The sequence below is a fragment of the Acanthaster planci genome, linkage group LG03 (assembly GCF_054643075.1).
Source record: "Acanthaster planci isolate LZ-2023a linkage group LG03, COTS_SCS, whole genome shotgun sequence".
NCBI classification, from domain to species: domain Eukaryota; kingdom Metazoa; phylum Echinodermata; class Asteroidea; order Valvatida; family Acanthasteridae; genus Acanthaster; species Acanthaster planci.
In genome coordinates, this window is record NC_141779.1 from 17,699,991 (window position 1) to 17,723,959 (window position 23,969).

General features: G+C 41.5%; 1 protein-coding gene across 4 annotated transcripts in view; it reads left to right on the forward strand.

Moving 5' to 3' along the window:
• The window catches only part of LOC110991163 (von Willebrand factor D and EGF domain-containing protein-like), a 66,115-nt gene that overhangs the window by 36,380 nt on the left and 5,766 nt on the right, over positions 1–23,969 (forward strand). The window contains exons 5-24 of one of the 4 annotated variants that reach the window (XM_087134192.1): positions 2,087–2,220; positions 3,707–3,805; positions 5,835–5,924; positions 6,342–6,477; positions 6,980–7,191; positions 7,393–7,466; positions 7,801–7,864; positions 8,078–8,287; positions 9,130–9,344; positions 10,126–11,051; positions 11,407–11,543; positions 12,553–12,684; positions 14,772–14,870; positions 15,524–15,638; positions 16,040–16,293; positions 16,703–16,946; positions 17,423–17,572; positions 18,146–18,253; positions 20,492–20,587; positions 22,590–22,680. In XM_087134192.1, coding sequence (XP_086990318.1) covers positions 2,087–2,220; positions 3,707–3,805; positions 5,835–5,924; positions 6,342–6,477; positions 6,980–7,191; positions 7,393–7,466; positions 7,801–7,864; positions 8,078–8,287; positions 9,130–9,344; positions 10,126–11,051; positions 11,407–11,543; positions 12,553–12,684; positions 14,772–14,870; positions 15,524–15,638; positions 16,040–16,293; positions 16,703–16,946; positions 17,423–17,572; positions 18,146–18,253; positions 20,492–20,587; positions 22,590–22,680 — 3,586 coding nt within the window. Of the gene's footprint in view, positions 1–2,086; positions 2,221–2,309; positions 2,614–3,706; positions 3,806–5,834; positions 5,925–6,341; positions 6,478–6,979; positions 7,192–7,392; positions 7,467–7,800; positions 7,865–8,077; positions 8,288–9,129; positions 9,345–10,125; positions 11,052–11,406; positions 11,544–12,552; positions 12,685–14,771; positions 14,871–15,523; positions 15,639–16,039; positions 16,294–16,702; positions 16,947–17,422; positions 17,573–18,145; positions 18,254–20,491; positions 20,588–22,584; positions 22,681–23,969 lie in introns of those variants that run through there. The other 3 variants (XM_087134190.1, XM_087134193.1, XM_087134191.1) reach the window with 3 other exon arrangements.

The window sequence follows — 23,969 nt, forward strand, 5'->3', positions numbered from 1 at the left end:
GAGAAACTATACCCTGCTGTACGCAGCGAAAAATTAAGTGTGCTAGGGGTGCGAGAGACAATAGATTTCTGCATTCCTTAGGTGCGATTTTTCATCAGGATTTTCATGATTTCATGATTTTTCAAGCAATCTCTTCCAGAATATGGAATATCCTGATTTTATACCATTGTGGTATTTTGACATATAAAATTTGATGTAGACCACAAGGTGATAGGTATTTTAAGGAAAGCCTTCAGGCAAACACAACTGTGTGCCGTAGTCCTATGCTGCTGTGGGCTCTTCAAAACCTCTAGTGATTATTTCGAGGATTTTCCATATTCTTCCAATCTCACCCTTGGGTAATCAGAAAGGTTCCACTTATCCCGGCCGAGTACAGTGTCCATCGCGGGTCGCTCACGTCAACAAATGGCATGGTGCCGTCGTATGAAAGGGTGGAGTGTCGGGCGGAATCCAGTGGCTCCACGACTGGGATGACACTGACAGTGACCTTGAACTTACTGAAGACTTTCGTGTTGGCCAGGCTTGTACGAAGTGTGAAAATGAAAATGTCACGCAGCGGGTCTGGTCTGAGTCACGTCACGCCATGGACCCAACCGTGGCGCCTCACCCCTGTTTTAGTCATTTCCAACAACAGGAAAGAAATTTCAGTTATACACTACTTGGAAAAAAAGGTGCATTTGTCTCGGCGCACTTTCGACATCGTACATCTTTTGAAAGCCACGGCCCTGTAGTAAACATTCCCTGTGCAGTACTGTTCCCCCTGTACCTTTGCCCCTACCCCAATTCTGGCTTTCGGCACTAGCTTTCTGATTTGGATCTTGCTAGCACGTTACGTCAACGGCAGTCATTAATACAAGTGGTGTGAAAATTCCTTTGCTCGTGTCGCGCTTGATTTACTTCATACTGACGAATCGTTATGAAGTAGCAGTAATTGAGCGGGTGTCAACGGGCACTTCCGGGCTGTTTCATCGCGTTTACCCATGGACTAGATGTAATCTCAAAAGTGACGGTAATCCGTAATGAAGTGTTTTCCCATACTTATACCTGTTGCACTTAATCACCCCACAATCTCTGGCTACCGGTAGCTTTTAAAGCGAGCAGACCCATGCGTACTTGAAACACAATTTAAGCAAAAATCTGGATAACTGAAAAACGCTGACCCTAATACCATAGTGTGTGGTGTTGATATCCAGGGAAAACTGCATAGGAAATCGTTTAATGTTGAAAATATCGTTTTCGTAAAGAAACACAACAAACATTTATGAAAATGCGCTCTAAAACTCAGTCCTAAAAAAATACCGCGAATTTACGTCATTACTTAGTGCTGCAATGTCACTTTGATCTACAGTAGATTAATGCCGCGTCATTGGCAAGCTCCGTTTTATATGAAAAAAAAATTTCCACGTGAATTTTTGGGCAGCGTGCAAGTTAATGACACCATCTGTCTCATTTTTATATTTTTTTTATCGGGTATCTACAGCGGTACAACTCTTCTGGGTTGACCGTATTCGAGACTACTGTGTCTTGCGCACGAGTCAGCTTGGTGTCGAACCTTCAAGCCATCAATTAAGTTTTATTTATTTATTTAAAAGTTTTTGCTCTTGTCGGCCGTGTGATTTGGGTTAGTTGTGAGAATGAGTGGCCCACCCAAATAAAATGATTCCAAAGCCCCGCCTTAATGATGTTTTAGCTATTACACATATCCATAATTTATATCCAACATGTGTTAAAAAAGTTCAACACAAGTGCATTGTACGGGTGTGTGACGTACGCAGATCCGACATGCATTGTGGCATGCGGTTCATTATTGTGGAGACGCGTAGTTGCAACTGAAGTCACGCCATTTACATTACATTACATTTATGCGGAAATGGAACGTTGAACCGGAAGTAGTGCGAAGTTGCTTATTCAATTATGTATGACGCTTTCACTTTTGACTCGGACGCGTTAAGTTTCCTTGTGTGTAGTAGGTGCGGTTTGATGAATCGGTTTATTACTAGTCCATCTTGGTTATTGAAAACTGTATCAGGATTTTTGTTTGTCCCTGTACTCTCACACTGCCCTTAAATTGTTACTCTGATATTAGAGAGTTTCCCGGCTATTTTGGGCCTACCGATCGTCACCCCGGTGCTCTTTGAGGACGTGCTGCTCAAGTGTACCTTTCAAGGCCTGGACTCGGGCCAGACCTCACTCAAGGGCTACACTGTGTCATGGTACAAGGTAAAATTGCCAAATTGATGTTACGTAATGACAGGTGTTGGGATTCAACAGAGGGCGCTCTCAGCCCCGTTGTGGATTTGTGTTCCTTCAATCCCGGCTCCATCGCTGTCGGTGGCTTCTTTTGATTATCATCCCTCTGACTCGGGTTTCGTCGCTCAACGACATAAAAACAAACATTGAACTTGAGTAGCATCGAACTGTATGCTGTCATTTAGTCCAAGCACATACAAGCGGTGTCATGTCAGAGACTAAGCCTAAGACGAAACAAAACCGTGACGAAGAAGTTGAGATTTGGGGGAACCCACCGAAGCTAGCTGCTTCCACATTTTCATGTTTTGAGCTAGTTTTGGCCTGGACCAGTTGCAGCAAGTGGGCACACTCTTATCAGTCAGCGTAAGAAATGCTTCAGTTGTTCACCTTTCAAAATGTTCAGCCGAAGTTTGGCCCCCCAAATCACGTGTAAATCAGTTACGGTGTAACGCTAGCCCCACTAGTGTGGCACAGTAGCGAGAGTCCGTGCCACACTATTAGGGCTAGGTGTACCGTTAGTCTTTCTACCATGGGATCATGGTAATTCCGGCTTATACTTATAGCCCCACGGCATCTGATGGAACCTCATCTTGTTCGTCTGCAGACATACACAGATACAGAAGAGATTTAGGCCAAGGGGGAAAAGCATGTTTAGCGACCCTTCCAGCTTCCTTGGGAATTTTGTTTATTTTAAATCTTTGAAAACGTTGGTTAACAACGGCCAAACTGTCAACTGATTGATCAGAAAAGGAAAAATTTGCGAGCCGGAACTTCTACTTTCTGGCGTTAGACACTGTTGGTGACTGCGATCTCCAGTTAAAACATGCCTCTTAATGTCCGCATATGACTATGGCTCCAAATTGCATATGCCCATGGAAGTGGGAGCCATCTTGAAAATAATAAATGAAAGGCGCACTTTTTTCCCCATTTTCTCAAACCTTGAATGCTGAACATGTTTTTTTCCTTTTCTTTGACCAACAGCAGACGCTGTAAACATAGTCAGGCTAATTGATTAATTCATACGTGTATGTATCTGTGATATGGCACACAGAAATTCCTGATATCCTGAAAATTCCATCTTAGCCCTTCATTATTTAGTAGACCTATCCACAAAAGTGTATTTCCCTTTCATTTTGAGCACTGGACTCTTGGTGTTCTTCCTCATATGAGGCCTACTGATAGTGATATTGACTTGGTTACCAAGACCACCAATGTAGTTCCTTATCTTTTATGACTTCTGAAATAGTCATTCTTGTAATCAGTTTGAAATTCAATAAACCACTATCTGTCTCAGAGTTTTTTTTATTTAAGTCATCTTGTGTGGTCTGTTCACAGTATTGATGGCCAGATGCCCTTAATAGGAAAAAAATCTGCTGTGCTTGTTAAAATTGGTTGAGGCTGTCTCGTGGCAGGTGCGATGATGTGTTTTCCCCTTTTTCCCCCTGTAATTTTTCAGGCAGATAGCATCAATTCTTTTCAGAAAGTCTGGTCAGAAGATACCTTTGACAACTTTGTGTTCATCAACCCAAGGGATCATTTCCATATGGGAGACGAGGTATGCCGTAGATCTTCTCAATGGGCATTTCCAAGGCACTGAAATTCAGTTTGTTGCAGAGCGCTGTTCACAAACTGATTTTTGGTTTTTTTTTTAAGTCGTACAGTCTGTCTGAAGTGCTTGGAAGAACATTTCTTCAACGTTATCCAAGAAGCATAGCAAAGAGTACTTTAGATGTGGGAAATTAAGGAAGTTGTTTTTTTTAGTTGGAGGAAAACATAGCTCTGATAATGACAGGTGTTACGGTAATTAACAGAGGGAAATATCGTAATATTTAAGTCACGTTTGACATCAGGGCATACAGCTGTACAAGTCTGATCAGTTTTCTCAGCCATATATCCGTCAACCTCTCCTTTCAAAGAGTTTCCATCCCCCTTCCTGCTCTGCTTTGCAGAGCCTCATGGCCATGAATCACTGCAAGATGTCAAGTCACAGTTAACTCTTGGATTGAAAGGAAGGGGATATTGTGTGTGTTTGAACTTGGGAAGTGCCGGGAGCACCTTTGCAATTTCTGGAAAGTAAGAAATGAAATAGTTGAGTACTACTCCTGGGCTCAGCCTTTATTAGTCTTTCAAATCTTCCATAGTGTTTATTTCCATCTGAAGAGCTTTATGTTTTTTACAACCTGGGAGGTGATTACTTTATTCATTATGGCTACCTCCCTCAAACTTGTGACAGGTATCAGGCACCTGCCAGGGATCCACTTTGAAAATGGAGACGAATTCTGACCGTTCCTTATTGTTGTTAAAGGATTAAAATTCATAAAAATAATTCTACCAAACTAGATTCCTGAACCATTTTCAGTGAATGGAGACAGTGCTGTTATTATTTGAATTGTGTCCACTGGCAAAACTATAGGGATTTCTCCAAAATGCACTGTACATGTAGCTTATTCAATGCAAGCTTGCCTGATTGATGAGCGTGTACATGGAAGTAGACAACGACAAGTTACTCACTGGTTCTGGTGGAAGGAAATTTTAATGCTGCGAATGTAAGCATTTTGGGAAAAATCGTATCGGCATATTTCGCCTTGGGTGGGAAATGAAACCCGGGGCATAAAATTTGAATGGCCGAGAAATTACCGAAATGTCAACCTTGCAACCGTAAACCACAAAAGGTTTGCAATAGCACAGTGAAATGATACATGCTTCAAACGGAGAGACATCTTTGCATGGTTTCACCATCACAAACGGTGAACATTTCAACCCCTGCAACACACCAAGCTTTAAATCATTCAACATTCCATCTTGCCTGGTAACATTCTGTGAAGATTGGCATTTAATCTCCCAAACTTTCTGAAGGGATGGTGACGTGTATGGCTCTTCCTTCTTGGTCTGCCGGTGGTGTCAATGACTACCAGAAAAAACTGGCCCTTGCGACTCAGTACCACATGTTTTTATTCCTCTGTGGTATCTGGCTGATGAAAACAGTCAGTCCAGATATGGTTGGTCACCAATACCCTTTCAGGTCATTGGAGGGTCGTTCCGTTGCTGGAGCCAAAATACAACTCACAGTTTACTCGAAGTCATTCACTGGGATGTGTGTAGCAGTGTGTCACACTGTCTGTCTGCCCCTTTGTCTGCACTCCCCTCTCCCATTTCATGTTGACAGCACATGATCTACATTATATCAGAAACCTGAGTCCACTGCTCTGTAAACAACCATGTGCATCCCATTATCCCCAAGACCAGTTCGGGGCCTTTCAGTGAAGCTTGGTTGCACCCACTGATCATGATTTCTTCCTTGCTGAAGTTTCAACAAGGTCCAGACATTGACTTGACATCCTTTCGGCAAAGTTTAGTGGAGATTGAGTGAAGCAATTAGTTAGACAATCAGTCAATGAAAGTTCCGTGCAGCTGCCTTCCCGAGTGAGGAAATCCCTACTTCTTGGAAACACGCAAATTTGTAGTCCGCTGCTCAGTGTAACAGCTGCCCTCTAGAAATAAGTTAAACTTTGTATCAGAAGGAATCATTGGGGTCTGTAGTGAAATCCCTCAGAGGTCTGAAGTATTTGTTTCCTTTTCAACAGATATTTTGTTCTGTTCAAGCTTTCTTTAATGAGACAAGAGAACTCAAAAGCCCAGCAGTAGACAGTGATCCATTTGAAGCTACAATTAAGGTGAGCGAGGGGATATGTTTAATACCGTTTCATTCAAGTGATAGAAAAGAGTTGTTGACAGTGTGGACATCTCATATATAAGTTCCGTACTATTCCCTCTGGCCCTAGGATTCTCAGTGAAGCCTGACAAATGCAACAGACGTGTGCTAGAAGATGGGGCTTTAAAAGATCTTATTTCCTTCTACTCACTGACAATTAGTCAACCTTGGTAGCAAGTGTCAAGGCGATGTACTTGTGCATCTGGGGAACCAGTTTTCGCATGGGAATAGAGGTCAACTCTAAATAAGACATTAAGGTCTCTTTATAATTTGGCCAGTTGTTCCTCCGATCCACACTTCCTGTCGTGCCAACTTTGTTGCTTATTTTTCAGCTTGTTGACACCAGTTTTTTTTTCCTCCCTGGCTCTCTGCCACGAAGGTTTCCCCAATGAGCATGGAGATCATGGAGAATGGCCAACCACACTTCTTGATGTTTGAGAGCACCATGCCCATAATGTGTGCAGACAAGGTTGCACCCTGCTCCATCAGGGTAGCACTAACCACCATCAACAATGGTACGTAGCTTTCCTTGCTGACACTGATTAGCGGGCTCATCACGGCTGCAGGAACACATTTTGCAATCAAATTGATTATCTAAAATTTCATTTCAACATTATTTTTACTTCTTATTCTGAGCTTTTTTTAAGTGGAATAAACACAACATAAATGAATCCATTCTGGCATTCCAAAATATCAATTAAAATTGGACATTTATCGACCCTCACACCCCACCAGCCTATTTAGAGACCAAAGCATCTTTAGATATGGCTTGTAATGTTATGTCTCAATTAGAGACCTGTGCTTCCCCATAGGAAAATTATAAACTTAGTAAAACATAAAAAACTATTTTTTACATTTCAGAATTTCCAAAGGAAAATGTTTCTCACTTAGCAACCCCCGATATTGTATACTGAGATTGTGTTTTGAAACTGTTTAAGACTGATTTAAAAATCATTCTTTTCCAGATTGAAATGACATACATTAGTGCTCTTGTGCCCCTCTCCTATCCCTCCTCAGAATTTCACCTTGGACCTGATGTTGTCCTGTCAGAATGTTTCATTGACTTTCGGTCGCGGGTCTGCCTGGAACCGCGATGCCGACGGGCTTCTGTGCTCGTCACTGCAGTAACAGACTTCACACGCGACGGGAGGCGGACCAGCACCATCGTGACTGGAGCAATCACCAGCACTGACCCTTTCTGGGATGGATTTGACCCAGCAGATGTAGAGGTTGGCTGTGCCCGTTTTTGATTAGAATCAAAAGCTGTTGCCTAGGAACAAAATTTTCCAATTCATTGGAATGATTTTACTGGAAAAAACATAGTCCAACTCACCTTTCATAATAATTTTAGATATTGCTCAAACAGTGAGTGAAAACTTTTCCTTGAGAAACTGAAAGTTAAATTACTGTAAATATTTTCCCAATCATAGGTTACAGTGCAGGACGTCCAAACTGCACAGTGCTATGCCTTCACCGAACCACATTTCATCACGTTTGACAGAAAGTAAGTTGGAGTTCAGTTTACTTCATCTTAAAGTGTGGCACTTGATTATCACAGAGTGACTGATAGTAAGGAAGCAAGTTTAGTGTGATGTAGGTCACAGATATTTCATGTTTTGCTCCCTACATGAGTGGATGTTTATTATGACCGTTCTGTGTCCATGCGACAAGCTGTCTCTTCAACAGATTTATTTGATAACATAATGAGAATAACCTCTTCGACCAAGACCGAGAAAACCCCAAAGCAATTCCTGTGTTTGTTTGAAGTCTGTGATGTGTCTATTTCGAAAGAGGTTTGAATAGGTTATCCTGTGTCAACTTTGTTGATTTTCTCACAGGAAATATGACTTCTACAAGACTGGGACGTATGTTCTGGTCAAGAGTCGGGTCAGAGAATTTGAGGTATGTACCCACTTTTGGAAATTCTGGCATTTTAGAGATAGTTTTTGTTGAGTAATTATTACTTTCTTACAATTCAAAAGGTCAGGAAACAAAATATAGAATTTGCCATGGAATTTACTTTCACATAGCCTACTTTAATGCCAAATAGATTGTTGAATTTTAGACTGGGAATTTCAAAAGTTATGTATTGTATGGTGGTGGTGGAATGAATAGGTTCATAACAGAATCTGGAACTGCGGAGGCTCATCAGACCAGGTGTCTTGTAACTGCGGCTTTGTCGCCAGGGAAGACAACGATGTCATCTCTGTCGACATGTGTGATGGCAGCGTCTTTGAGACGATAGCAGAGGTCAAGATCAGGAGTCCCTTACCCTTGTCGGACGGGGTCAAGGTGAAGGAGGCAAGGAATGGAAGCAAAATAACGGTAAGGCCAAGTGAAAACATCGACTATTTTCTACTCCCCTCTGGCTCCCTCTTCTTCACTTTATTATTATTTTTTTAAAAGTTTTTCTATTCCCAAGAAGTTTTAAAAGTATTTTTTTACTTCTTGTTTCTGACAATTTTCTAGCAGGTTTAAGACCTATCCTGCCCGTTAGTGCATTGGCGAGCTGCTTTAGATGCAAAAGTATCAGCAAAATGCAGTCTGCATTTTGGAAAAATTAGGTTTGGAAAAAAACACACAAAATCCCCCAGCTGGCTTCTCCATTAAAAATAACTGGATTAGAATCATTTTTTCATTTTATTTGATTAAGAGCAGAATATTTGGCTGCCGGTACAGATCTTCCATTTCTTGAAAACATCTATGAGAAAACACTTGACCACCTCACTTGCAGACCAGGATTGACGATTTTGGAACCATAGAGGAAAGACCAAAAATGTTGAGAAAAATTGTCCCGGGTGATATTTTGAAAAGTGGGGGAAAGATAGAGGACTAAACCACGAAGCACTTGACCTTGAAGTGGGGCTGCTCTCGAAACAAATTGATTTTAAAAAAATCTTGACAGTTCTGTGTAACAGTGCCACTTCTGTACATTTCCACATGCATGTATTTGGCATCTGGCAAAGGAAACAAATGGAACAAGTGGAGTTGAGCCAAGGGATAGCTTGATGTTGTGTGTGTGATAGCATTCAGGCAAGCTGAAAAGTTCTCTTCCAAAAATCAATGTCTAGAGGAACAGATCTAGAAGTGGTGTATTTCCCTCATTTGTACCCACCGTGTGCTGAGTTCTGGACCCTGGTGAAATCATGTATGTCTATCATTCCTAGATTGAATTCCCGTCTGGTGGCTTTGTCCGTGCCGACATCGCTGACTGGGGGATGAGCATCACTGTGCAGGCGCCCTCTGTTGACTTCAACCAAACGCTTGGCTTGTGTGGAACGTTTGACGGCAATCCTGACAACGACTTCCACGACACCCGCGGAGAAACGATGAACATGGTCATGAAGCACAGGCAGGCTAATGAATTTGTGGAACAGTGGAGGTGAGTTTCTCAGGATGGTGGTGTGTGTTTACTGAAAACAGTGGCATAACTGAGGTGAAACGTCTGTCTAGGGTGCACAGATATTTGTAAGGACGCACTGAAAGCTAATGCAGTAAACTCTTGATAGCTCAAAGTTGGTTAACTCAAAACTCCGCTTATCTTGAAGACATTTTTCATTCTCTCCAAACAAATAGGCATTTATGTACAAAAATACCCCTGTAACTTGAAATGTCAACACCACTTCATCCGCTTAACTCGTGCTGCTACCTTACTGATAATGAGTGGAAAAGAACATGGAGACATGAATTATGAGTCATTTCTGCAAACTGCACTTCATCTTTTTGTGTGAGGACACGAGCGTGCTTACTGCCAGTGCCATCGTAAGCGACTCATCAAGACCACCACCTCAACAAATCCCGGCTTTCAAACAAGCCTGATTGCCATCGTAGCCCAAATGTAGAGTCCGCATGCAGGCAAACCTCCTGAATGTAATAACTCTATCCAGTTGTGCTACATTATCCCACCTGACCCCACCTTGGTGTCTGGCCAAACCCTGCCTGTGTTAAGTGCACAAAAAGAGACCCACTTGAGAATTTATAAACAGAAACTAATTTCCATAGTATGCAGGTGGCCTACAAAAAAGTCAACTTTCACTAGGTAAGCTAAACTGGCAGCGTAGCTTATATGCTGGAAGTGGCAAGAAAAAAAAGAGAGCAAGTATGAATTATTATTTGGTTGTAATTTCCTTTTTTTCAAGACTACCTTTGCTTTCTTTGGCCAGGTTACGTGATGGAGGGATGTTCAATTCGGTTCCTACCACCGTTCCATTCCCTCTCCAGCTTCCGTCTTGTTCCTGCTCCCTGTCGATGCTCGCTGGCGCCAACAGCCTCTTTCCCTCAGAGGATCTGGAATGCATTGACAGCATCAACTGCGTGAGACTGTGCACGGGGAATGAGGGTGTGTCCAGGACAGACATTGTTCAGTCGCTGGACATGACCTCCATGTACAACAACGTTGTCACGTTTCCTTGGGAACCGCGAGTCAAGCGGGCAGACACTGAAATCGAAAGACTCCCCAAAACCGTTGCCACTGATGCTCATCAGGACTCTACTCAGGAGCACAAGATTACAAAACGGTTCACTGATTTCCTGGACCTTGGTGGTGATCCCAACTTTGGTGACTTCGGACCAGAATCCCCCCTCTTTATTCCTGACGATGGTAACTTCGGCTCACCCCTGATTGATACTTACTTCTTCTACCCAGACCACGTCCCCACTGACCTCGAAGCGGTCGTTACCAAGTGGCCCACTACCACTGGCATCACAGAACAACAAGCGCTTGAGATTTGCGAGAGAACTATACGCAACTCCTCACTAGGACTAGCTTGTGGCATGGACACGCTGAGGACCGACATGTTCATCCAAGATGCAATCGAAGTGTGCCTTGGTGACATACAAATGACGGACAATATATTCTGGAGCGACCATGCCATCCCGCTGCTGGAAAACCAGTGCGAGGCGGCCGTGGTCAGCGACAGGACGCTGTGGAAGTTGAATGTTCTAGAACTTCAAATGGATATGGTTCCACCAGAGAATATCGTCAGGGCCCTGAACTGCCCCAAGAATTGCAGCGGGAACGGAGTCTGCTCTAAGCTGGGCTGTGTGTGTGAAGCTGGGTACTCCTCCCATGACTGTAGCCAGTCTAATGGTGAGTGTAATTGCTGAAGTTATGTCCAAGCTGAAAACTTTCCCTTACTTCAAGTTATGTTTACAGAGAAAAAAATCAGCAAAATTTACTGAATCATATTACAAACCGAAAACCTGTAGATGTTTTCGAAGATGTTTATAGCATTCTCAACCAGTTAGTCAAACTTTAAGAGTAGACTGTTGTTAACTAAGTAAGTTAATATTCAGGGTTACCATTCACAGATTCAGAAAACCCAACATCCTGTCTTATAAATAAAAGAACTGAGATAAACCATAGACATTGAAAGGTTCATGCTTGATTGGCCAACGAGATTAATTTCGTGGATTTGATGCTCTATGTTCCTCTCTTACAAAAGTTGATATTCCGGAGATACTCCGACTGGAGAACAATGGCCTGTGTGACTGGCGTTCACGGAGCTGTCGCCGTGTCAGGGTCACTGCCAGAGAGTTCCAGGAAGGACGAGCGATGGAATGCCACTTGACCAGACTAGAAGTGAGTATGACAACCATTTGATTGCAATGAACTCCGGTTGGGGACCATTGATAGTATTTCTCAAAAGAGCTTAATCTGAAGGACACATCAGTTTGTGAGGGTGTGACAAGTGCCAATTTTCAGCAGAATGTGCACATCTTTGTAGGATCTTTACATAACATGAGTGCACACCTGGGTATACATAATTTATCAAAGCGTCCAAGCACAGAAAATATCTGCTCAGCAGGAGGAGGTTATATACCAGGCAGAATCCTTGTGTTGCAGTTTGCTCTGTACTGGTTCCTTGCTGATGCTTGCTTAATGCATTATTTTGCTGAGCGAAAAATTAGGTAATGTCCAAAGTACTTAGCTGTAATTTGAAATTACAAATGATTCCATGGACCGGGCCAAGCCAAGTAATTCATAAATGGTCTCAGACCTTGACCATAAGTTCAAAATTTATGTTCCTTTTAACCTATATTTTTTAATGCTTTACCAATGTTTAATTTCTGAAATATGAAATAGTGTTTGTACTATCCAATAATAATATAAAAATATTTCTGTGGATTCTTGCAGAATTCAACAAAGATTTTCTCATGTTTCTGGAAATCAGGTCCTGTGAAGAATGTTCTCCAAAATAGCTTCATGTTGACTCTCGAGCTGATTTCTTTTAGAACCGTGCGTTTTTCTGTTAGCAGAATTGTGCAAAATTGTATTAAAGGATTAACAGGATTTGAGCTTAACCAGTTGTTGTTTGTTCTTGGTTCAGAGGATGACCCTCCTAATTATGAAATATCCTGAAGTCCAAATATTGACTACATGTAGTTATTTTGGCTTAGAATTCTCAAAAAGCAAGCATGAGAAGACAAAACCCCAACACTTAAACGGAAACAAAGCCACGCATTTTAAGTAATAAACCCAACGACTGCTAAAAAGAAAACTGAAATTGATTCATTTTGATATTTAACGATACGTGTACTTGATGTAACAATCTTGAGTGATGCCTCCATTTTGTTTCAATCTGATACAGAGCTCTGGTGTTGAAAGGGCTGTCTTTCAGAGCTCAGCAACTTATATAAACAGGCGGTCTGCACTATGCCATCTGCCGTCAGTCTCAGGTGGTGGAACGGTGGATAAGTCCGTGACACGGTGGGAAATAAAGGTAAGTATACCTTAAGTACAATCAAGAAAGACTCTGTGAAAAAGACCAAGTTGTCAGATATTAAAATTAGTCAAATTGTGGCACTGGAGTAGTTTCAGACCTCAAAAATACCTTGTTTGTGAATGTATGGCGCAGAGTACTCACAAGAATCTTACAAATCTTTCTTTGACTGGTGTGTGGGCAACCCACATATCTTACAGTGTTAAATGTGACCCGCTCTGCGAAACGGATAGTAAGGGACACCGTGCTGTTTCCCACTGAGGGCTTTTGTATGTGGACAGGGTGATTTTTTACTTCTTGGTTTTTTGGCTTCTATTATATCAGTGCTTTCACAAATCATACAAGAAACCTTCTGTTGCTAAGGGTATCAAGAGACTTTCTTCTTGGCTGATTTCTTTTTCCTCTTCCTGTGTTTAAAGGGCTTTATCTCTGAAAGTAGTTCTGTTAATGTGTATATGATTATGCAAAAATCAATATATCTCCAGATTGCAAAATGCCACAGGGATCAAACCTACACCAGATTAAAGCTTATGATGTAACCAATTCAAATGTGTATGTAACTCATTTTGAAAATAAGTCCCATAATACCCATTTTTGTGGAGCTGGTCACAAATGGTAGAATCTTGCCCGCCTTGGCCTTATTTCTGTTTCAAGACATATTGTAATTTTCGGAATATAAGCCGCGGCTTATATGTTGATTCTCACACTGAAGAATGTCTCTGCGGCTTATACGGCAAACTTTGCAGGATAAAATTAGTCATAAAAGCCACACCCCGGCCACGCGTACCACATGCAGGTGGCACAGTCATGTTTTCATCGGTTGTTGTTTACATCTGAAAACTCAAACCTTGGAGAATAAATAAAAATTTGAGTTATTAATGGAGTTTTCCAAGTCATAGAGTCACGAAACACATACATGAAATCTAAAACTTTACTTGCTCTGCTGTGACAACATTTTTTAGTAATTATTTTCCCGCTTTTTATTCAATCTCATGCAGTATTTATTGCTGACAAATAATCATTTTACTAAGATTTTTTCTATTGTTGTAACCTAAAGATTTCTTTCTACCGTTAAATAAAAATCAACCGCTTCAGTGGTATACCTTCATGTGGCAGATCTTTTGTCTTTTCGCCGACCATGCTCAGCTTGACATGCCACAGAATTACTTAGGTTTTCTAATGACAACACTTTCTGTGGTCACATGGTTATTGGAAAGAGTCCATGAAACGATTTGTGGTAGCTGCCAGGCTGGCCTGAAAACTGGGTTTGTGTGATCGCGGTGGTGCGCGCAGTGTGTGTGTGCCATGCTGCATGCAGAATGCACGCTACACAAGCGGTTCTAGTGTGATGACTTGAACCAAGGTCTTGTGGCTGATTTTTCATTTTTGAAGCAGTTTGACGGTCTGTTTTGGTCGGTGTCACAAAAACCTTGAGATAACTGGATGTATTGTTGGGGACAGTTATATAGGTATTTTCTTTATTTAAAAGCTTTTTTTTTGGTAAAAAATTCAGTTGGCCTACGAGATAAAACAGTCTTTCAACTTAACTGACTTCCAGCTACCAAGATTTGTATGTCCCGGATCCAACCGCATAACTTTTGCTGGTCGCTGGAAAACAGGCAAAAGCTGATGCACGGCCCACATAGGGCCATCGACCACCATCGAGCCGGCAAAAAGTATTGAATTTGAGGATTCAAAATTCACTTTTACGGTGACTTTTGTTCACAGTTTGCTTACTTTTATTAGGATTGCACATGTAGTGGAACCATTGACGTACTGAACATGCTGTGTTGGCGCTTCAACATGACCTTCATGGTTGGATCGTCAGTGCTGCAGTGCGGCTTTTACACCAGTGCAGCTTATACACCGACTTTAAATCTTAATTTGCCGAGTTTTGCGTACTGCGGCTTATACACCGGGCAGCTTATATTCCGAAAATTATTGTGATCAGAATTTCATCATGTAGCATTTCTTTGCTATTCTCAAATCCCCATTGCTTTGAACCTTGTAGATCTAAAGTAGTTCCTCTTATGCTTATAGACCCAGGCTTTTTGTTTGCTTTCTAAATTTATATCTGGGCATTTTAGATGTCTTACAGAGACTCACAGATGAGCTCCGAGTTGCTGTTCACTGTCTACGATTCGCACTGCCAACAATGCGACTGGACAGGATCATGTGAATTGAAGGTAGAGAGGATATGTTTTCATTAATCTTAGTCCTTAAGAATCAGTCAGTTTCAGGAACGAGCCTACCATTCGTCCCCGTGCTGTCTTTACAAAACCACACCTGCGTGTGGACGGCTATAAACTATACCTGATTGTCTGGACACTGTTTTAATTGCAATAAATGCTTAGAAATGAGAGTGTTGTCTCTCCACTTTTGAATGAAAAGCTAGCAAATATGGTTTGAAAATTTGACGATGCCATGCGGTATTGCACACATCTGGTTCATTGCATGTCAAAGGGCATTGGTTTCTGCATGTGTCAACATCAACAACCATCTCCCCCTTTGAATTCTGGTTCCATCATGGGCATGTATTAATTGCATTTACTCGATGATCTTACTACTTTAACCTCTCTGTGGTATTGTGAATTCTAAATAGGCCAGTTGTGAGAAAGTTGATTTGACAATGCTACCGGTATAAAAGATTTAACTGATTAGGAGAGTCCCCAAAGATGCATCTAAAACTGAAAGTTACAATGATAGTGAAATTGGTAATGTCACAAGCCGATAACGGATATCTTGTTTAATTTAAAGTGTTACAATAAGTAGTCAGTATTAGGATTTGGTCTCAAGATAGAGAAGTTGTTTTACCCTGCCAACTCTCTTGCCGTAACAGGAAGGTGCATGCTTGATAGACTCCTTGTGCTACCAGCGAGGTCAAGTCAAGCCAGAGGATCAGTGTATGCAATGCATCCCGGATCAAAGCGTGGATGAGTGGTCTCCTAACACTGGTAACTGTTCCAAAGCTATGGTGCTTTTATTTATCAACCTGCCTTTCAGTTAAAAAACTATATCATTTACAGAATCACATCCTTTCAGTAACACGGCATTCTCACTAGATCCACAATGCTTCAAACAGTATTGTGCAGAACAAGTGATTTGCTTAACCTAGTGTTCAAATACTCCAATCAGAGTACTAACAAATTTTAATTGAAATTCTCGCTTCTTGCAAATGGGCCTCACGAAGGGGAAATGGGGGGTGGTTGCTGGCCCCTTCTCCCTTCAAAAATGGACTGAATTAGGGAGAAAGGGATGAAAGTCATCGAGTTACTGGGCGATCAAGCTGCCTGCAACATTGAACAGGTTATCCCAGCGACAGAACTGGACAGGTTTAATTTTTCTCTGCCTTTAGAAAACCAACCACCAGTTCCTGAAGACGCCCCTCCGTTGACGTTCTTTGTGGGCGACACCATCAAATACCAGATCTTGGCCACAGACCCTGAAGGAGGGGAAGTCTTGTATGCCGTTGAAGCCCAGGATAATACCAGCGATGCTGTTGTGTCACCCGATGGAACATTCACATGGCAAGCGACAAGTCAAGGGGATTATTCCTTTGCTGTCGTGATAACCGATGACTGTGGTGCTTCGGCATTGTCCATTTTACAGGTAGATTGACTTTTGGGTTCCGTATGTATAGGTAGTTTTTATTCGGTAATTTTGGTTAAACTCTTGGAATGGTGGATTAGTGCTGTAACTTCTGAGCATAAACTACAAGAAGACATATGCTTGTTAACTTTGGGCCAGAAATATAATTCACTGTTAAGAGGGGTTTTAAAAGAATAACTCAAACATTGAATGTGTTCCTTGAGAAGGATATGCTGTTTTGATTTGGTTTTCTCAATTACCTTGGTGTGTCAGATATTCACTAATTCTCAGATGAATGTAATAAATGTGTTGGATCAGTTTGGGGCAGTACCGGTTTGTTGTATTTTTTGGTTTCGTTTTATTTATGGATAAAGTATGGTACTGACTGATTAATATAGTGATTACACAAAAGACTTGACCATTTTGCCAGGTGCGAGTGGTGCTGTGCGGTTGTCTAAATGGCGGTCAGTGTGTGATACCGACATCCAGTGACTCGGACAGTGATACGACCAATGAGGCTGACCTGCCCCGTTATATCTGCGACTGCCCACCGCAGTACTCCGGCACTCTGTGCGAGGTTTCCACTGAGGGTTGTGTATCCAATCCATGTGTTCATGGTCGGTGTGTGGAGGAAAATGCCGTCTACTCCTGTCAGTGTGATGAGGGATATACTGGTGAGCAGAGCATTGTCTCAAAGACACTAGATAGATTGCTTTGTGTTCTAAAATTCATTCTTGAATTTCCAACTCGTTCCATTTTACAAGGTGATTTTGTTGCTCATAGTATACAGCTGAGCCGAGCCCCATGCATTTGCAGTAAACTTTGGCAAATGCAACAGTTCTAGAATTGATTTTTGATTCCATGAGGGAATCCCAGGAGCACAAAACTTCACAAGCTCTGTCAAGTCCTTTTGCAAGTCCAACCACAAGTTCTGTTATGATTCCTATCCCAAAGTCTGGCCTTAAGAGACAGGATGAATTGTGACAAGGGAATGATTTTATCTAGGGGCATTTGCATAGCGTAAGATTGATTTAATTGTAATGGAAGTAAATGTGATTGACTGAGTCAGAAAACTGCTATGATGTTGACATCGTTAGAAAGAGAGTATTTTTTAATAGTCTTCTTGTGTTCTCTTCTTGCCAATCTGAAGATTCAATATGCTCGACTCCTGCTGACCCCTGCGACTCCCAGCCTTGCTACCCAGGGGTAGCCTGTCTGACAGAAGACAGCCCCTCAGGCCCAGTCTTCACCTGTGGGGAGTGCCCCGGTGGATACACTGGCAATGGCATCCACTGTGAAGGTAACGATTACCATTCAATATCTGAGATGTTTTTATTTGAAATAATTTCAAATTTTAGTAGTGCTCCTCTGTAAATTAACTCCTATTTTCCGATTCTGACATAAGGGTAGAGGAGGTAAGCATCATACACTAAAACAGCCTTTTTAAAACTTTCTCACAGCGATAGGGAGGAAGGTTTTTCATGAAACAGAATTGCGCACACTTTGATAAAGACATGTTTTCTGCATTCTCAGAGTTTTAGCTGCAATAAGTCCAATCCTTTTGCTATCATGGTTTGATGGACATTTCGTGTTATTATCTGTGACTGTTACTAAAAATTTGGCATTGGCATAAGATTGCCAAAATTTGAGAAACTAATACCAAGATGTGAACTAGGTTTCGCTCTACATGGTCATAAAGACCGGGCATGGAAAAATACTTGCATGTATCAGATCACTGGAGCCAAACACTTTGTCACAGCCCTCTGGGATTGTTTACAAATGTTTAATAAAAGTGCCTGATTTTTTTTCCACTGATGATGGGGCTAGACAAATACCTATGCTGTAACTTATTTCCCCTCTTATTCTTCTGCAGAAATAGCTCCCTCTCGTTGTCGTTGGGGCTGCCCAAGGCGCATGACCTGTGACCCCTCCAGGGGTTGTGTCTGCCGAGAGGGCTATGCAGGATACCGCTGTCACCAGGGTGGGTACTTCTTATCTACAAATGGCCCCATAATACTTTCCCTAAAATGAGCCATTTTGGATGAAATTGATGTCATTGCTCATATATGCGTTATCTAAACTGTTAGCTAAAGACATTTTGGGGTTTATCTAGTTTACTTGAGCATTGTTTCCTTATGTGGTTAAAAATGAACATGATTGGAACTGAGCAAAGTTTTTTAAAACTTTTAAACATTCTTCATGCTCAATACATTTGAAAGTTAAATAGAAGTCAAATATCATTTCTTTCATATTATCATTTTGTCGAAGTCTTGACTTTCCCCCTCTAAACTCCAATATAAATATGTCTTGGAATTTAACGAATCACTGACACACTTTCCTGATAGGGTATCAAAACAGGAAACAGCCATCAAAATTGAATGAGAAATCATCAATAAGGATTAACGTTGCATTCTAATAGCTCCTGAGCTACATCTTAAATCAAATCTAAGATGTCGTTGCTCAAATTAGTGGTTGAGAGCTCTGTTTCTCTGATTGTAAACAGGTGTAGGTTTTTTTGACATGATAGCAGTTAGAATACTTCATTTCTTGAAATGCTGTTTAATTTTCAAAAGGTCCTACAAAGTTCTTTAAGTATTGAACGACAGCCTATCACAATCTTTGCCCCTTGTTACCTCTATTAGAGCAACTTTCCTTCTCATTCAAGTACCGTAGATGTTGTAATTATGTAGATGGTTCAAAACACAGCAAATGGGGCAAGTAAGTTAAATCTAATCATGTAAGCAGTGTTTCCTTGACGTTTTTTACATTGTTGCCATACCTTGAGCCTTCACAACCTGTTCTTAGTTTGTATCGGTGTAGAGGCTATGACTCAATGGCAGTGGAACAATTTTCAATGAGGTGGGGGGAGGCATTTGTTAATAGACAGTCATGCAACAGCCATTAAAACCCTCCTATGGTTTTACAGCACAAATGTGCACAAATGCCCACAGTCACTGGTGAGCATGTAGTTTCTATATGGAGCTCAAACATGCACAGGTTCAGTGTGTACACAGTAGGTTGTCAGCACAAAATGACCCAGGGTCTTTTGTGCAGTCCTCTTCACTGCATTTGGTTTACTGCATAATTATGCACATGAAACAGTGAAGCACAGTTCTTGGGCAGCACAAAAGTGCAATCTGATATTCCTTTGAAGGACAGTTAGTGCAGTGCACAACACAACACAGCTGTGCTTCTTTGAGGTGTTTACCAAATGACCCAAAGAGTGACTTCAGCATAGGAGGGTTTTAAAGGACTTGCCAAAAGTGGGAAGTGGGTATTACCCCCAAGTCGAAAAAGTAGGGGAAGGAGGCCAGTAGCCCCCTTGGCCTCCCTGCTTGTTCTGCCAGTGCTTTCACTGGATTGATACCAAGGAAGAATTTCTGTTTTGAAATAAAATCAACATCTTTTCAAAACTGATGGGTAAATTTTTTTTCGTCCAAAATGGACTAACATCTTTGTGCAAGCATAACAGTAGTCTGCTGTTTCATTCACTCAACTGCCGTCTGTTACAGGCACATGTGTAAAATATATTTGGGGTGTTGAAACACTTGCAGAAATCTGTAACGGTTGGGGGAACACTGGTAACCACTTCTGCCAGGCGACCGTTTTCGAGTACATAGGCATAATATGCAGAGCCGGAGAGCTTGGAACTGGGACAACAAAGTTGGGCTTTATAACAAAAGACCATGCTCAGCACAAAAGACTGAGCAGTCTTTGACTTTTCATTTGACTCGGACCGGCCAGCCGATCCCGGCAAGCTCGGTGGTCGAGTGGTTAAGACATCTGCACTAGTAAGCAGGAGGTCGTGGGTTCGAGTCCCACCCGAGTAAGCTTGTGAGGTTTTTTTCGCAAGCTCTCGGACAAGCACTGAGCATACAGTGCTTATTAATATACGTTGGGTAAGGGCAAACCTGTTATATATAATTAACATCTCCCCAATGCAAAAAAAAAAAAAAAAAAATACATCAATGAATTTACCTGTCAGCTTTAAAGTAGTGCCCAAAGAGTCCTTCATGTGGGTATAAACGGCCATTAAATGAAATGATGACTTTTTGAAGAATTTTGAAAACGGAAAATCTTGAAAATGACCCGGCATCTTGTCTCGCTCAAAAAAAATCCACCTGGCAGCAAGTCGTTAACGTGACTGACCCCCTCTCCTTTACCGTGCTTTGTGACATATCCCTTGTTCTGGGCTTACATTTGCTGTTGTCCTTCACAGCTGTGTGCAATCCGTCTTGTCGCAACAATGGCTACTGTGTTCGTCCCAATGAGTGTGTGTGCCCAATGGGTTACTCAGGACCCACTTGCGAAACGGGTAAGGTCTTTGACAGACTATATTTTTATCACAACCATTCAATTACTGACTTTCACAGAGCTGCAGAAATGGCAATGAGAATCTTCTTTTTTTCTAAGGTACCTTCTAATCAGTGAGATTTAATTAACTCATGTTCCCTGATTCAGATATTTAGGGTGAGTTTTTAGGAACGTATTATATTGCCCAGATTGTTTATTACTTTTTTCTAAAACTAGATGCCAGATAAATTCATTGTATCAGTTTCAATTTAAGCAAGAAGCAGTGAGCATTCTTGAGCTCAGAGCTGTTTTTAGCATCCTGATGGCAAATGCAGTGGGAAGTAAAATACGGATAGCATCAATTGAAGTGACTTTGTGAAAACCATGGCTCGTTGCATTCTTGTCCTCACACTTGCTGTCATTTGCATGAGCATGAAATCACCCATTGTTGTTGACAGAAACACTGTACGTAGTTCATCCTGCTATGAGATGCATCACTTTGTTCAATGTTCCTAAACTGTGGACATTTTTGAAGGAAGGACACCTGGAATGATAAAGAACCATCTTTTAACATTTTTCTTGAGACATACCGAAACAAGTTAGCATGATTACTTACTGTTCAGGTATCATCTCAGCATGTCACCAAGGTCACACAGATTTGGAGCAGATCCCTAGGCCAGAAGACTTCATTTCCATAACATTTCGCAAAACAGCTTGTTTTTTTCTCCAAATTGACCTTTAAAAAGACTAGTCGGTTTAATGCGTGAGGATGATGCTATTACCTTAGGGAATATGTCTTACACTCTGAAATCTGCCCTCAATCTAGATCTGGGTTAATTTCACTTTCAAGTAAAGTTTACCTGCTGCCGTTGTATGTGTTCTGCTTAATTCTGGTACATGTAGCTCAGTATAACTTTAGTTTGATGGTCATTCTTGCTGATTTTCATTCTTTGCTGTAAACAAATTTGCTGGTGCTGTGGCCGTGGCATAGCAGCACTTTGTATTCGTGCCGCTCTAACTCAATGCTAAACGCTACAGCTTCATTCATAATACCAGGCTGTTTTTAAAATGGTGGATGGCAAGCATTAACCCGGTTGCCATGGTAACACTGGCTTGGTCTAATTTACCACTGTTGGGGTCAATTCTCTAGTTATTAATGATTTGTCTTATACAACAACTGTGCTTGCTTTGACCAAAGTGTGCACTGTGATAAAGAGTAATATCCCATGTTGGATGCAACAGTTTGCAGGGTTCCTGTGGCCTGGAAAAACCTGAAAATATCCCAGGACATCTATGTCTAATTTCTAGGTCTGGAAAAGTTACCCCCAAAATACAAAGACTGAGAAGACCATAAATTTTTCTTCTTTTGTTTAATTTATAGTGGAGCATTTCTGTTCAGGGGTCCAACTGTCCATTCTTACCCCCACTGAATTTTGATGCCACCCTCCCCTTGTCATTGCTGACAACACATGAACCTGATAAAATCTGGCACATTTGGCCTGTACTGACATGTTTAATCGTCTTGCTCGTTTCTGTGTTTCTGTTCAGCACCCTTTGCAGAACAAGTTTGAAATTCTTTTTATCTGCATTTTTATGAACTTTGTCAAAGAGAACCATGATTTGGGTGTGGAAGAGTCACAGATATTGATTTTACTTTAGTACATGTAGTGTTATAAAGACCACCCCAAGACCTACCATAGCTACTGGTACCAAGCATAAGTACCGGTTGAACAGTGACAAAGGAATGGTTTCAAGTTTTTTTTTTTGGTACAGTTCACTTGAAGTCATACTTGAGGTATTGAGTTGGTCTTGCAATGTCATAATGGGGTCTCAACTACAGTACTGTCCTCTAGGTTCAGCAAATCTGGTATTAATCATTGCAGTGGTGCTTTGTGGGTTTTTGGGGAGAGGAGAAGGGCAACTGTCCACCCACTCACTCTCCCCCCAAATTTTGACCCCCCCGTCATTGTTGACCTAATCAACACGTGAACCTGATAATTACGATCCCCTGTCTTGCAGCACAGTGCGAACCCGAGTGCCAAAATGGAGGCCGTTGCGTCCTGCCCAATGTGTGCACATGCAAGTATGGCTACTTTGGGCCACGCTGCCAGATTTGTAAGTTTGGTCGGACAGGCTTTTGTTTTTTTCTGGCGAATGATTATTCAGCGCTCGAGCTCAGTTCCATGCTGCCTAACCCATTGTAGTTCAACTGATCCATGCATGGTCAAGTGTAACATATATGTAAACATTTAATAAGCAGATTACTAATCTCACTTTCTGAGCCTTTTTTTCTCTTGTTATCAGCTGCGATCTTTCAGCCAGCTTCATCCTCCAACTTCGACTAACCACATATATGCTTCCCTCAGTTTCATAAGTTTCAGTAGCCATCTCTCATCAGCATGCCTCCATCATGCTTTACACTAACACTGGATGCAAAGCGTACCTTAAGAACCCTTTATACCAAAAGGATTGAATCAGTGGCGAGGATGACAAGAGAATGCTTCCAGATGTTATAATTGGTTATATAAATGGGAAACGCACCCATCATTGTTAATCAATTTTATTTCAGAATGTAGTGCATTTTGAAAACTATCTTTTCTAACCAATTCCATTTGATTTATAGTGCAGGCTTGTCATGGTGGCGGTTACTTATAAAAGAGAGTTGAAATACTGTGTGCCAAGAGTTGGCCTAAAGTGACCACCATCTTTCAATTTCACAGTCGACATTTTGCACATACCATCCTTCAGTTATATTAACTATCCATTTCTCTCTGTGTACGTGTAACATCACTCACAAAATTGAGTGTGTTTTTGTAGCCTTGTGAAAATGTACTCATCGCCCATATTCACATTAGATTGCTACAGCTTAAATCAGTGCACATCCAAAAAAGTGCAAAACCCCTAAGTCCATGTACAAGCAAAATCCTGTGTAATATAAAGATGTCAACTGTCTTCCCGTAACATGCTTCAAATTGGCCCCTCCAAGAAAACCTCTTGATGACACTTTGTACTAAGGCTGCATCCGAATCTCTTGTCTAGAGCTAGGTCTAGGTCTTCGCTCCAATGGAAATGTGTGGAGACGCGCAGACAATAGACCTAGCCGTAGCTCTGGAAGCCCGTTTCGGACAAAGCCTAAGACTCACTCCTATTAAGGAGACTCATTGCACCCTCCAGCAAAATGTACAGAACAAGTTACTGCAGTGCCACTTTCTCTGGATACCCTCACTCTAATGTTTCTTTTTAGCAGAGCATTACAGGAGTGTGAGAATTCAGCGCTTCAGCTGATTTCAGCTTTTCTGTTCAGATTTTTGGTCTTAATTTTTTTATGCAAATTTTGGAAACTTTTCAATGTTGGCTTTTTGCTAGCTGTTTCAAGCTTGTTCCGTATGCATCCACTCACCCCC